Genomic DNA, 16,603 nt, shown 5'->3' on the forward strand with positions numbered 1-16,603 from the left:
ATGGATTTTTTGGCTAACACCAGTGCCTGGGGTACATTAGATCCCACATTGTGCATGAAACTCAGCAAATTTTGAGACTTGTAGCAACACCATGGATTGATCTGGGCCCTCTGTGGATGATTACCATCATTACCATGTACTGTATCTCCACCATATGCTTCCAAAGAGCACTTGGCTCCTCCTGTAAATCTTCCACATGAGAACTTGTCCACTGTATCTCTTCAGATTACAAGTATGACAGCAATAGACCTTGCACTATGATGCAGCTGGAGATGATATCTGTCCCACAATAGATATATAAATGGTGGCAACTCAGGTAATCAATGTTTTATCTTTACCAAACTGAACGTACTTTTTAAAAATAATAACGAAACAAAAAATTAAATAAAACCAACCTCCATTTGGATGGGTTTCTGTATTCCTAACTGAGCGGAGCTTTTTAATTCATTCTGATTTTGTCCAAATAACTAAACCGACTGAGACACTATAAAATGCCACATGGTTATGATCCAATATGAAGAAACAAATAGAAAGACATAAAAGAAGCAAAATAAAGTCTAGGCTTGCACACAGGAATCTCTGGAACGTTCAAATTCCCCCTAATGCTCTGTAGGTATCAGCACATACCCATCCACAAAACCTTCCATGCACATGATCAACATTAGGCCTTCACAGAGCAGTTTAGTGTTTATTTCCTCAGCAGTGATTGCACTTTGCGATTATAGAACCATCTGTAAATTTTCTTGTACCCAGTTCTGTTGCCCTTCCCCATAGGGAGTTAACATAAAAGCAATGAATTCCATGAATTCATGGAGCAGTGGTGTGTTCTAAACCATGGAAAAATAAGAAAATTGGACATTTTCTTTCTTACAAAAAACATACCAATTTTCTTGGTTAGAATTGAAAAACTTTCTCCTGGTATGAGAAAAAAAAGTATTCTGTTGAAGTATTCTGTATTTAAACTGTAAATATTCTAATAAAGATGAGTCAAATGTAAAAAAAAAAGAAATCACCATTTTATTAATACTTGCATCTGTCTATGTAATATGATACAAATAGGGGACCCTAGATACATCATCTTTAAAATCAGGCAGGTATATAGAAGGGAAGCAATGAAAAGGGATAAAGGAGGTTTAATATGTAGTTGCATTATGATATGAGGTGAAGATATGTGCTTTGTAGTAACTATCCTTTTCTCTTATAAATAACAGTGCTAATCACCAAGGTGGAATGTAGATTGGCTCTCTCAGAGGCCTTCAGTTATACAGGTTATGTCAACATGTGATCATGGTTCTTTGAAATATCCTGGGACATCTGATGAACATAACGTTCAAATGAGTCAAATCTCCTTTTGCATCGACCAACACCTACTTCTCAGTATTTCTCTTCCAATAACACATTCCCTTTTGATGCACTCTTTGGGAAACTAGATAACCCATTATTTTCTATGACACTCTGCCTGCTTAAATCTGACAAACATACGAGCCTTTAATCTATTTGAAAGCTCAGTAACACTAATTGTACAACTCTCTCCATCACCCAGTTATTCTTTGATATTACATGTTATACTCTTTACTTTTCTTCCATCCTTTTGCAACCTCTTTTACCATTTTATTTAAAAATAGAAAGATCAATAACTGTGGACTACCTTTTTACAGTTAATGAAACTGTCAAGAAGATTTCAAAACATATTAAATTTTTTAGGAATAGAGAGAATATGAACATAACAGCATTTTCAAGACTCTTTTCCCAGTTGCACAGTATTTCCTATCACAAAACTGTACTGCCTTACCAACAACAGCACAGAAACAGAAATTTCCTTCCTGGAGAATACCAAGTTTACAACCTAGGATCCGATATAAAAACTAAGGATTTTTTTCCAAAGTTGTTCATAGTTTATTTTCGCTATCCATCCTGGCCTATGAAAAGAGAATAAAGAATAGTGGGGTTTGTGTGTATATATTTCTTCTGTAACTTCACATATAAACCTGTGAACATGGTTCAGGACAGACTTGCTTTTCTCCAAGCAAAACAGACCAACCACTGCAATGAAATCAGAATAATTTGGGGTTTTTTTCCTACTTGTCTACCCTTATCACTCTGTAACTTGCAATATGATGCTTCACTCTCTGCTGGAGGTGAGCAGATAATTTTAAAAGCTACGACAAATATGTCTGAGTCATCAGGCTCTCTGTAATGATTCAAGCACTCTATGGAAAACAAAAAGGTCACAGTAGAGCAAACTCAACAACCTTTCTTATTTTTTATTCCCAAAAGATATGGGGTATTAAATAAGCACGGAATGGAGGCCTTGATAAACAAAAGTTACAGATAATCCAAGAGAGGGTATGACCTTTCTCACCAAAAATTTCTAGAGGCTGGCAGCAAAAACACTGAAAGAAGTCAAATGGAGAAATTATGAATAAGCCAAAACCATAATACTTATTTCTAGTTTCATTAATCCAGGTAGATATTCCTGGCAAAGCATGAAGATTAGAAAACTTCAAATAGAATAGAGAAGGATTCACCTGGTAAAAAAAATAATGTACACCTACATGAATAAGTTTGTGACTTGTGAACTATAGCATATCTATGACATCACTTAGCATAATTTTCAGCTTAAGGAAGGTTCTAAGTCTGTTTTCAATGTGGAAATAAAATATAAGTCATTATCATTCACTCTTGTTGGTTAAAAGCTTTTGAAGATGAGGCAGTGACAAACTATGTCTACCAGGATTATCCAAAATAAATCATCAGAAATCTATCGTTGATATTGTAGGAACACTAAAATTAGTACTCCAAATATTTTTTCTAGATGTAATGAAAGATTTAATTTCCTTTAAGCAGTGACCTTTTTTACTAGAAATAATTGTGGTATGTTATTATTGTTTATATGATTTATCACTATATCACCTGTATTTTCATATTTCTGTCACATCCATAAATTCATATGCAGATGTGTTTCTTTCCATATGCAAATTAATGTCCCAGCCCATGGCAGGAAAGTTGGAATGGATGATCTTTGAAGGTCCCTTCCAACTGTTCTGATTCTGTGATTCTATAACTAATAATAGGAAAACATTTACAAGGAAGTAAGAGGAAAAAGAATAAGACATTTAATGAATAAATGAAATGTGCAGTAAATGGAACAGTGACATTACAGTTGTAAAGAAAGAGGGATGTCAGTGATAGAGTTCACAGCATAAACTGATGGAAACCACTATGTACACATCATACACACATACAGAAATACAACATGAATCAGCTGTCATTAACTCTCATATTGGCATTTATTATGTCTCTGAAGACTTAAAAAAATCATGTCCCTTCCTTGAATCTTCATAATTCATGAAACCAAATTTCACAGTTTTGCACATATACGCAATTCAATGTGATCCGACATGCAGATGCAGTGTGTGTTCGTGCTACCACTTATCCTGTCTCTCTGCCTTCTCCACACTGCACATTGCATGAAACCTCTGAGGAAACCAGAAGAATTTGGAGTGCACTGATGAGTCATTTCAGAACCACAGGTGGAAGCAAGAAAGAGGGAGTAATTAAAATATTTCCTCCTGATTGCAGTAGTTTAGGACAGTTCATACACAAGATACCGAAGCTGCTCTAACCATGATGATTTTCTCAAGATGATATCTCACTCTTTAATGCATTGTTTGTAGGGGAAATGGAAGAGGAACTACACTACTCACTTCAGGGTCATACCACCTCTGTCTACATATGCATACTTTTAACAAGTAGACACTCAATGTGAGGCTGCCCCAGCTCAGGGCAGAGCAGGACAATCCCTTCTCTTGCCCAGCTGGAAATGCTGTGCTTGATGCACCCGAGGACAGGGTTGGCCCTCCTGGCTGCCAGGGCACTGCTGGCTCAGATTCAGCTTTCCATCAACCAGGACCCTCAAGACTCTTTCCATGGTGCTCTCTCCAATTATCTTGTTTCTGAATCTGTCTGTACATCCTGGTTTGCCCTGTCCCAGGTGCAGAATACAGCCCTTTCCCTTGCTGAACTTCATATGGTTGGTGATTGCCCAGCCCTCTAATTTGTTGAGGTCTCTGCAGGGCTTCTCTGCCCTCAATGGAGTAATCAGCTCTTCCCAATAGTGTCATTAGCAAACTTACTTAGCATCCTTTCAAGTTGTGTCCATGTTGTTTGTGAAAATGTAGAAAAGAACTGGCCTGGAGTCATGTGAACCCCACTAGTGACCAGACACCAGTCTGATGTAACCCCATTTACTACAGCCTCTTTTTATTGTTCTCCACATCTCTGGGCAGCTTCAGCCCCAAGGGTTCTCACTAGCACTCAGTTTGTCAAGTTCTGGCCTGCCACCCTACCATTTATCACTGCCAATTGCTTAGCACTGGTTTTGTCCCTTTTCCCTTTCCCCCTTCCAATCTCGTTTGAAGCTGTGTCAATGAGCCCTGGTAGCTCCTCTGCTAAGGTCCATTCTCTCCTTTGAGAAATGTGCTTCATGTCCTGTAGGTGAGTGTATGAGGGTTATTTTGCATTCAAGCCACTGCAAGATAAGACGCTAATATATACTTTTTGTTCTCATTTTAATGCTTGTGTTCTCTGATATTGTGATGATAACAAAAAGAAAAAAAAATATCTGGGTACCAAATCTAACTCTGAATGGTATGTGGCAAGGATAAGTAAATGTTCTCCTTGGTGGGCATGGTAGGATTAAAAAATGACTGTAGAAGATCCCCAGAGTAATTAGTGGGTGAGCAGTGATAATTTCTAGAGTGTCCCAGCTTTGAGGTTGACAGCAATGGCCAGTGAGCAAATCAGGCCATTAAGAGTGAAGCATCCAGAAAACAGCAGCCAACAATAACATCCGTCATGACAAGGCAAATATGAAAATTATAGATATTGTCTTTGCTCACTGCCTCTCTCACTCAGATACAGGGATTAGATTTTGTAGAACAGTGAAACTGTTTTGTCTGTGAAACTATTTTGTCATTTATGATTCTGTTAAACCAGAAAGTGAAGGAATTTCTAATAGCGAATATGTAATATTGTAAACCACATCTGATTACAGATAAACTGGGAATGTACAATCTAAAGTAGTAGATGACTCTGGGTGTTATAAAGGGCTGGCCAGACATCACTCCAACACAAAATGAAAGGCTCCATTCTAATAAGACTGAGGAGAAATGCTGGTGCAGTCTTATGGAGAATGGGAAAGGATTGCATTCTGCCATTTTTAAGTATAGCCTTTGACCTAATACAGTCTATTATCCTTGGTAAAGATACTTTTATTAGACAGATATGTCAAATCATGAATTAAAATGGACCCTGTATAATTTTGATTTATTGTCTGGAAATGTAGCATAATAAAATTTGATTTTGTAAAGAAAAACAGTTTTTTATTTCATACACTTCGTATTACAAGCCTGTTTCTTTTTTGATTTCCCCTAATATGTATTATTCATAACAGATAGTCCCTCATTATACCAAAGGTAATTAAAACCAAGTGAAATCATCTGTGTGTCATAGTCAGTGGAGTTTTTTACCATTATTTTCAATTTGGCCAAGTTTTCACTCAATAGGCAAGGAAAGCAACACTTTAAAAATATTCAAGCTATAGCTTATAAAAGAGAAGGAAATGCAACATTTAAGTAAATATATGTTATAAATTTTTGTCATTTTTCAATAGATTGCCAAGAGTGCGAATAGCATTTCACTAAGTTGTTGAAAAAATAAACATACTGTGTTTTACATTATTTAAGATCTCAACTGTTTATTAGTGCAGTGTTTTGCACAGGAAATGCCTAATTCAGAGGAACAAATGATATTAGTTTATTTGCATTTAAATCCCTGCCAAACTTTTATATTGTGGACCTTCAACCCCTTGAAAGGGACAAAAAAAATCAAAGAAATTAAAAATATACAAATTCTGCTAGAATACAAAGTTTTGGCTGTAAATGAAGATTAAGAAAGTATAAGGAAATAATACCACTGCTTGAAAAAGCTTACATTACACACCATTCAAATTGTTTTCCAAAACGTTTACCTAAATTAGTTGAAAGGCCACAATTTTATACAACGAGAAATTTTAATTAAGCCTTGTGCTTGAAGTGTTTCTGCAATTACTCCCTTTGATTCCATTAGGATGTAGCCTCAATTAAAATGTATTGTTAATATTACAAGATAACACTTGCTGGTGGCACAAAATTGAAGATATGCCTCCATGTAATTTTAGATTATCCCTTGCTGTGAGTTTTTGCAATTATTTTTTGTCAATAATGCTTTTTTCTGTTCTCTTGCCAATGAAATATTTTTAATCAATACACCCAAACACTGAGCCTCTGAGAACAGACAAGTTCTACAAAATTAAATACGTTTTGCACACTAGAATTTAGTTAAAATTTTCTGTTGTTAATTTTTACTGTATTAAAATAACAAGTGAAAAATTAATAGGGCCACAGGATTCTCTGACTTTAGGACACAAATATTGTAATTGTGAGGGGAAGAATCCCCAGGATTACATCTTTCCACTTGAATTGACATCATTAGTCCTTTCTCAAGTGATAATGTTCATTGAGGGCATTTACTTTCCCCACTGAGATTCTCTGTCTATTGTTGAGTTATGCATAAGAAATAAATTTACTAGATTAGATGCATTTTCACATGCATTTTTTTATCTGCATTTTTAACGTCTTTTTGGTTTTTAATAGTGTTATGCAGAACCATAATTGTTCAGTATTCCTTACATTTGCTAGTATATAAAACTTGTGATTGAAAACAGTTTTTAATGAACAAATAGATTTTAGAAGAAACTCTTGTCATATGGGCAGGAAAAAAAGGAACAGTTATTTCCAACAACTAATAAAAATAGCATTTCTAAATGTGCAAGTAACAACATATAAGCACACTATTGTTTGTTGGGGGATTAATTTTTTTGGAGTGAGAAAAAGTAACAATTCTAACTTTTTTAGTCGACTTACAAATACTTTTCTAAGAATACATAAAAATTTGACCCACTCTATTCTTTTGCATAAAGCAAGCACCTTCAGATTCCCCCAGTTCCACTCTACTTTAAAAATGCTTCTAAAGAATGACTAATTCTTTGAATTGTGGCCAATGGTTTGCAAATATTTAGTATCATATTCTTCAGTATTTATTAGATTAAAACTAAATCAGAAATAAGAATTTATTTAGATTCACATTTAACTGCCCACAGTTTTTAAACATTGTCCCAAAGCCTGCTACCACATTTATATAATAATTCACACAATTCACTCCAGTATTCCTGTTAGACTGTCCAACTCTTTGTGAAAACCCTGGAAGAGTCTGAAGTGCTCCTTTTTATCTGTGAGGACTCTGGGTTAGGGAGTGCACCTTGAGGGTATTAATGGCTCACTACAGGATGGTGAGGGTTTCAATGAGGCAGAATCAAGTCAGCCTTTGAATAAAGCATTTTAGCTCAGAGCCTGACCCCAGGAAGGAGGATGATTTCCTCTGAAAGCTGACCCAGGGGAAGGAGGCAGCAGAGCATCCATCTCACACAGACAGAAAGGGTGGACATTCCCTCCCCTGCACTTCTCTTGTTCATGTTTGTGAGCAACTGCTACACACCCCAATCTCCTCTGCCTGGTCTGCTTTTCTGAGCTGGAATGAAGACATCACAAAACAGCCTCCTGACCAAATCTCACTAGCTATTGCCTCTGACAGTCATATTCCAAAGGAGATGGAGCAAATGCTACTGCGAAGTGAGTGGGTGAAACAGTGAAATTTTAGCACATTCACAGAATCACAGAATGGTTGAGATTGGAAAGGACCTCTAGGGGTTTTAGGGGTGTACGTAGAAATACTTGAAACTTTCTTTTGGAGTTAAGTGGGGAAAATAAGGGAGAGAAACATTTTGGGAGGCTATGATTTTTTAGTGCTCATATTTCTGTTGCTACAAAAAGTTACAGTAGGGACAATTCTTTTTCCTCCTGCTTAAATTGAAATTAAACAAATCATCTGTCTTTCTTTTCTCTCAGGGAAAATAAAATTCATAATTTTAGTTTTCAAGTTCAAGGCAATGCCTTGAGCTGTTAAATCTACCTCATCTTCATTAACTATATTGCAATGCAAACTTGTAGCACGGAGGTAGTCAAGCAACAGATACAATTGTTACATGAAAAAAGGTTGTATGAGAAGAAATAATAATATATTTTGCATGTGAAGGTTTATTAGGGTCCAGATGGTGTGAGCAATTAGATATCAACAAGATTGTAACACCCACCATTAGATGAAACATTTTTGTGGTGCACTCTCATGAGGTGCACAGTCAAAGACACCAGTGTCTAAGGGTTAGCTAACCTTCTGAAAACTGAACCACATGTACTGTGCAACTGTTTGGCCTCAGAGGACAAACTGTATCTAATTGAAAGCAAAGCACATATGATGGACATGAGAGGAACTCAGTACCATCTGCTCTACTACTGATTAAATCCTTTTACACCACAGTTTGCCAATGAAAACACAGCCTTTTGAAAAAAAAACAGTACTCCCTCTCCTGGCAAATCTAAAGCCCTGTGGAAGATACTGAGTCATACATCCTGGTAAGGTTATACTTCTTAATGGACTACTACATGACTAATGGGAATTTTACTAGGCAGATAGTATAGACTATTAATCAGTTCAAGTTGCTTGTATGTTTCAATAAGATGTTTATCAATTATATTGATACCTTTGTAAATAAAGCTCTAAAAATAGAGTTATGAGCTCTAAAAATAGAGTTATGATTTTTTAAGAATTTTTCATACATAAAATTTACATATATATATATATGTATATATACATATATATATATATACAGAGATATGTGTGTAGGTGCTAGATAATAAGTATTGCTATGACTGGACTGTCATCTTTCAAATGGTGTAATAAAGTTCAAGACAACTTTTTAAAAGGAGAGACAGTAGAAGGATTTTAAACAGAAATATTCCAGTACAATTATTACCCAGGTGATTACATTCTTGTCTAAATTGCTCTGCAGCTGGATGGAATATGCTACCCACTTTCCACACTGTAAGGAACAGACTGTACTTCCCATTTTAAGCCTGTGAAATGTGTTAGCTAGAAACCTTTCCTAGCTTAGAAGCAGATTGAAAGGCTGAGGTAATATTTTTGGAGAATATTTTTACATCTGTCAGTGAAAGTATTCAATTATCAAAAACAGATAAGCTATGATTTTTCAACATCCCAGCATGTCCCTGCTTTTATCCTCCTTGACATCCTACAATTTGGTTTTCTTTCATAAAACAACCATGCTGTACATTTCCAGTTAGCTTGGTATATTATGATACATTGAAATACCCACTGAGTTTTCACTAGTTTTCTCCCTCCTTTTCAACATATAAACTGAACCATCTGAATAAAAGTAGCTCTCCTTCCCTGATTAGTTCAAAATTGGCAAATTCCATCAATTTGTTCTTCCTAACATGATACAAAAAATAGGGGAAAAGGAATCTGCTCTCTGCAGACTTAGCTACTTCTGAACTACTGTTCCTATTCTTTTATAGCTAAGATGTTAAGTGGTTTTCCCTCGCAGATCACAAAGTGTCTATTTCCTCAGGATCCTCTGCTGAACTTTCCCAGGCAGCAGTTGACAGCTCAGACACCCACAGCATGACATGACAAAAACCAGCTACACAAACAGACCACAAGAGCTCTGAAAAAAGTCTGCTTTCAAATACAGCAAAATCAAGTCTCATACTATAGCTGTTTCTTTGCCTCTGCTTTTATTAGAAGTATTTTCCCGCTGTCTCACTGATTTTTCAATTAGATTAAATAGCCAATGCTAAAATATTTTAAAAGTTTCTCATGTGTTTATTTCATATAAAGAAACAGATTTTTTTTCTTTAGTGTTTAAAGGCATACTCTATATAAATACACAGTTCTAGGAGGGATATTAAATGGAACCTATACTGTTACGTATGAAAGCAATTGCAGTCTAAACTAATGCCAAGGAGCAATTACAGCCTAATTGCCTTGGCTTGTTTGGCATGTCATAAATGTTTTTACAATAGTTCTTAGCAAATGAATAGTCAGAAAACAAATTTCTGCAAGTTGTGGAGAAGTTACTACAGCCCATTAAGGCCTTCCTCAAACTGGTTCCATATTCTACCATCTGCAATGTTTGGAAGACATTTCTCTGAGCTGTAAATGCTATTTGTCTGCCAGAAAAAAATCTTTTTCTAATACTTAAGCTACATTTCAACAAATGCCACAGTTTATGAGAGTAGTTTAAAAATGCTGTTGTTCAAGGAGTTAACTTTTCCAACATGAATACTAAAACCATTAGAGATCATATAGGATCCATTAATTTGTTTCCTAGGGGTTTAGCATTAAACAAAGGACCAGTGCAACCTCAATGAAATGTTCTTCTGTGAAACAAAAATCTGTGTCACATTAAAAAAAAACAGTAACTTGTCCCTCTAATTTGATGCTTGTGAAGGACAAATTCCATATATGCTTGCTTTTCTAAATGCAATTTGCTCAAGAAAGCAGGATTTTTTAAAAACTGTGAGACAGCAAAAAATGTAAAGGAAAAGGAAAATGACAGCAGTCACACAAGAAGAGCTGCAGGTAATTTTGTTGCCGTGGAACAAAGTGTGAATTGCACAGGACACAGGAAGAAAGTGGAAGTATATGCTGCAGACTTCTTCACTAATAGATCTTTTCTGCAGCCTTTAGACAATAGGGTTTATTTTCATGATGCACTAGCCCTGGAGGTACTCTCAAGAGATGTTAATAAGACATTGTTGGATACCACATATTGCCACACACAATGGCAGAGAGGATTTTCAGTAAAGGCAGACAGTGTCATAACACTTTGCATAGCTTGCCCAGAAAAGGAAGATCTTTCTTTTTCACCATTTTCAGCCATTTTTCTGTGTCCCAGAGGACTTCTAACTAAACAGAAGAAAAGATTGGAAAAGAGTGTGACAGCAAAATACTAATTGCATTGAGTATAAATACAGAAGCTAAGAAGCTCTCCAAAGATAAAAACTTGGCACACATGAATTTTGACATAGAAATTCTTCTGCCCTGATAGTTCCTTGTACTAATTCAAGTATGAATCTAATAACATCAGTATTTATCAGCTGATGACAACTGAAACCAATAGTTACAATGTACTGAATTTAACCAACATTTTCGTTGCATAGCACACTGTGTCCCCAAACCTTACAGCTGGCAGGGACATTTTAAGGGCATCTAAATTAAAGAATTCTGGAAGAAATACTCTTGGGACAATACATTTATGTATCAGTGACATGTATATTTGGCGTAAAATAATTATCTTTTCTTTAAAATCCAATCATTCCTACAAAGAAAAGTTGATCTGCAAAATTATAATTTTATTTGGTGACCATTGGAGAATCTTTAGTCAGTTGATTGCTTAACTTTTGTGTTTAATATTTATGTTAGATCAATAACAGTTCCCCTGTTTTTCATCTCTATGACCCTACAATTTTTATCAAGTGTTTCTAGGATTATACTTTGTCAAAGTGATGGTAAAGCAATAAAAACAGATGGATAAGTGTAAACCGCATTTTCTCTTTACATTTAGTTCTATTCAGTTTTACTCTGGATATATCCATTTGAGAATGCCAGATAGTCTTAAAACCACAGACAAAGTCATTAATTTGACTGAACATAGAAATTGTTTCTAAGATTCTGATGCGCTTAAGTATACCTAATATCTCAACAGCCAAGAGAAAACAATCTTGGAATTAATCATGTTTGTCATTTACTATGAAAATCCACAGTCTGTCTCAACGTGTTAGATTTCATGCTTCAGTTTTATGCTTAAATTAGAATTTAATTATTCAAAAGTGCTCAAATTCTTCAACTGTGTGGCTAGGTTCCCAAGCAATTTCAAGGATTATTTAAACAAACTGAGCTCCTGATTTTGAGACTTGCCTATGAGAAAAAAAAAACTGGCTATTTTCAATTTGAAATCGGTACATGGCATACATTCCATTCAGGCGGCAGTAAAATCTGCCACTACACAATAATTGCAGACCTCTGGATAAAGACAAAGAAAGAAAAGGATTTAATTTGATTAGCCTCCAACATTATTCATTTAACTCATCTGGGAACTATCCAGCATTAATTCTTCCAATGAAGGTCATAATTCTTCTTTAATTGTTTCCACCTGGTACAGTACTGTCATCAATCCCCTGTTCTCCACCTTTCTGTACTTGGCTCTCAGCCCATCACTCATGCCCTCCCAGTCTTCCCTTGCAGTATCATTAAGGGGCAAGGAGAAAGAGGTTTGGGTTATTTTTGTTGTGACAGATCACAGAACCTCCAGCTTGGTTTCCTCCTTTGCTGGGTGATTTCCCTATGTTCAGTCCCTATTTCTGCTTACACCTCCTAAGACTTAATTCCTGCTTTTTTTCTGCTACATTCAGAGATGCTGAGCTTTTCCTTACAACATGTCCCATATTCCAGGATTCTGCAAAGTTGACTTTTCTAACTCTTCCCCTTTTCTGCCCCTTTTATAGTCCCCCCTATACATCATCCCCTGCTCCCCCTCAAAATATCTCAGTTAATAAAAATCCTTTAGCAGACAAAAATCTTCACTAGCAAATTACTGCACAAACAAGAGACTTAAGGCTCACTAATTCAAGCATTCAAAGACACTCATTCTACCAAGTCAAATTCTCTCTACTTAGGCAAATTCCATTGCTTAGCATGCTAACCCAAGGCAGGCTATGTTGTTATGTTCCTAGGCATCCTGAGGAGAACAGGGAAACTGTGGGACCCTAAAGAAATTAATGTCAACAAAGGTGACTTCTTACTTCCAGTCCTAGCACATTGCTTTTATGATTGCAGTGACCTCACCCTATATATGAAATCTGTAAGCATTCTGTTACTGGTCATTTTTCTCTGAGAGACTTTTATCATATTTCCTCATTGGAATGATCATGAAAGGAATTTTAATTTTGGAACATAAATGCAATCTGCACACTAGCAAGCATACACACTTTACTGTAAATATGTGGTGTTAAAGCAATAAGCAGTAAACATTTTTGAAGGAAACTTAATTTGTTTTTAATCAGACCAGATAAGAGTGATTATTAATGGCGGTGAATATATTTATCCAGGAACACAGGCTTGCCTAGACAGGAAATTTTGTATTAGTGGAACAGCATTTCTCAGTTTATTGATTTATGTCTAAACTAAATGAGAATATGTTCTATTGCTCTTGAGGTGGATGACATGAGATTGAAGTAGGTATTTTAATATCCTGTTTAATGTCAAGTTAGAAAATTAGGTTCTTCCTCAACCTTTGAGTTTTAGTCATAAAAGACTGATGGTTCAGGACCTCCCAGTATTTCACCATAGACCATCTATTCAAATGGAATGGGCTGACAGCCCCAGGCTGCAAAAATCCTTAGCTGTTTATGGGAAAAATATTTCCTGTCCATTGGATTGTGAAGGTAGCTCAATATTTTTGAATGAATTCATGTAAAGCTATTTGTACATGTTTTTTTAGATATGCTAAGGAAAGTGAAAGCCTGGGTAGCATTGCTAATAAGATTTATCTGGTAAAATAGGTTATATAAAAAGAAAACACACAAGGGAGAAATGAGTCCTATCAGAAGGAACAATAAAATTGAGCTGGGAGCTTCATGTTTTGGGACAAATATATTGCCTTTCCCTTGCACTTACACTAGTGCTGATGAGAAAACTCTTATCTAGTCACATGAAAGGCCCTTCTTCTCTACCTATAATACTGAAGATAAAAAGGATCCTATCATACATTTACAAAACAAAGATTTCACACTTCCCATTGCTTAAGCAAATTTGACACGTTAATACTTCAAAAAAACAGATTATCTTGTTGCTTGTTTCTGAATTTTTTGCGCAACATTACCTGTCAGCAAATTGGTTTGAGACTGAGCAATAATGATTCTGTATTTTTTCTTCAACATTCAATGCCTTCTGGAAACCATATTGCAGATCATCTTCCTAAAAATACCTTTGATGTCCGTGAGCCTTAGCAAAGTGCTTCTATTAAAAGACTGCCTTTCAGTTCAGTTTGTTTATTTCAGTTTGTTGTATATACAGCACATTTTCAGCTCAGAGCAAGAAGATGAATGAAAATAAATAATGACACATTTGCAGTAAGAATTTTGTGGCAAAGACCTTTAGTAAGATATTGTGGCTTCAATGCAACCACAACACAAAGACAAACTTTCTTTATAAATGACAGATCTAATTGTAAAGTTAAAATTATAGTTCCATGAAAATGAAAAGAACAAGTGCTGAAGACACAGTATGTACTGTGTATTGACATGTGGCATTCCCAACAAAAGCATCCCTATTATTCATTAATTGATTTACACTTTTTATCTTTCCATAACATGCAACATTTATTTACCCTACATTTTGAGGCATTACAGTTTCTGCTGACATGGGTATTTTCTTAAAATAGAATATTACAGCAGTCCCCTGCTAGATGTTTAAGCAATGTGTATGTTTATTTTTAAATTTTTTTCTTGAACTTTCTAACTGTGAGCAGGCTGGGAATGTAGAGTCATGATGAATGAGAGTTTGCTTTATAAAAAAAAAAAGAGAAATGTAGACATTTGATGTAACATTGAAGAATTCACAGCCTCCTACCTTAAAAACAAACATTTCCCTGCGAAGAATAGCCAGAGTGTTGAAGTTCCCATCACAGATGTTAGGCTTGGCTCCGGGATAGGAAGGTTTGTCACCAGTGGGTGGCCGGGGAGGTTTAGGTTGCCTGTCATTCTTTCGTGGGTCTGCTGGAGGGACTGAACGATGTGGGGGCACTGTTGGCAGAGGTCTGGTTGGTGGTGGTATCCTGTCAGGTGGACCTTTAAAAATACAGCAGCTGGATGTAATATACAAACCCACCAAAAGAAACATACACAACAAAAACCAGCTGTAAGCTGTACAAACTCGGCTGTGAAAGGGGAATGAAAAAGTGGCCTAGCATACCTTTCTGATGCTATTAAATCATAGAATCACAGAATATGCTGAGTTGAAAGGGATCCATTAGGATCACTGAATCCAGCTTTTAGCTCTCCCCAGTAGTCACACCATGTGCCTGAGAGCATTGTCCAAATGCTTCTTGAACTCTGTCAGGCTGGTGCTGTGACCACTTCCTTGGGGTGCCTATTCCAATTACCAACCAGGCACTGGTTATAAAGGGTATAAAGAATGACTACCAAAACCAAGGAAAATAATTTAGTTTTCATTATCCAAAATCTTCCTTTTTGGAACAACAGTCCAATAAAACCAAAGGATGCTTTGAAACAATCGTTTCAGATGAGAAGTAGTTCAAAGCAAATTATTTGCCAACTGAGTAAGAGCTCTTATAGCAGAATCATTTTTATTTTCAGAATTATTTTCAAATAAATGGGAAAAAAAAAACTTGTTCCTTATAAGATCATCATCAGTCAATATATTTCCAACCTATAATTTTAATCTATAATCATCAATTCACACAGGCATATATGTTGAATACCTGCTACTTCCTACTGACCAAATTTTTAGATCAAGTAATGTCATATACATTAGAGACAGGACATTCTCAGCTTTATCCAGTGTCCCTTGGTAAGTACAGGAGCTCCTAAAACTGGACCTCAAATCCTAGGTACGTATAGAACACACTACCCCATCATCCCCTGCCATGATTCGCATATTTTCTTCAAGTGAAAAATTAAAACTCCATAGAGCAGTCTTAAAACATTTTTCTTAATTCAAATATATTAGTTGTGAAAATATACAGAGTTTTATAAAATTACTATCCCACTCATAATTTCTCTACCTGCAAGACATGATACTGTCTGCCCATGCCAGACAGATACTGATCATAACCATAATGGCATACTGAGCAACTTGAAATGAGTGTACTGAAAATGCCTTCCCCTCTCTACACATATCAGCAACATTTATTTTTCATAAAAATAAAGATAAGAAGATTCACTTGCATCAGTAAGATGTCTGGAAACAAGATGAATGTTTCAATTTTTGCTCATTCTACTTTGGCCTCTCTCCAAATCATTTAAACAGATATTCACTTTGACTTTAAAAGATAAATAGTTTGCATGATCACCTTCAGAAACACATTTGAACAGTAAGACAAATCTAAAACTGCACAAATGACATTTAAATTTCTGAGAATTTAACAAAGAAACCACATACTTTATAAAGAAAGAGATGGATTATGTAAGGAAATCTTAAACTCGCCAAATGGTTGTCAAGCATTTTGATAAGGCATTTATTTCATTCACAATTTTAATACTTGTGACATTTATAATTTACAGTTAATAACAGTATTTCAAGGAATACTGCAGACCAAAGTAATTATTTTAATAGGTGTGACATTTTTATTGAGGCATATGATTCCAGATCACATCTTGATTTTAAAGGGAGCAAAGGAATCAGCTTGCAGTAGCTCGTGTTGGAAAGTTTTTAACCCCAAATCAAAGTTTTTTTATGCCATTTGGTGGTGATGTCAGATATTACTTCCCAGGGGTAACACATTTCTCTTAAAGTATAGCCCACAGCTGTTCGAGCTTAGCAGCTAGTTTTCAGCAAAGTATTC

The 16,603-nt window shown here is 35.7% G+C and overlaps 1 protein-coding gene across 1 annotated transcript in view; it reads right to left on the minus strand.

The window, feature by feature from the left end:
- Positions 1-16,603, minus strand: part of MMP16 (matrix metallopeptidase 16) — a 172,663-nt gene that overhangs the window by 35,687 nt on the left and 120,373 nt on the right. Inside the window, exon 6 of the mRNA XM_014870751.2 lies at positions 14,650-14,867. Within this exon, the coding sequence (XP_014726237.1) occupies positions 14,650-14,867 (218 nt within the window). The remainder of the gene's footprint in view (positions 1-14,649; positions 14,868-16,603) is intronic.

Source organism: Sturnus vulgaris, chromosome 1, assembly GCF_052056855.1.
Source record: "Sturnus vulgaris isolate bStuVul1 chromosome 1, bStuVul1.hap1, whole genome shotgun sequence".
NCBI lineage: Eukaryota > Metazoa > Chordata > Aves > Passeriformes > Sturnidae > Sturnus > Sturnus vulgaris.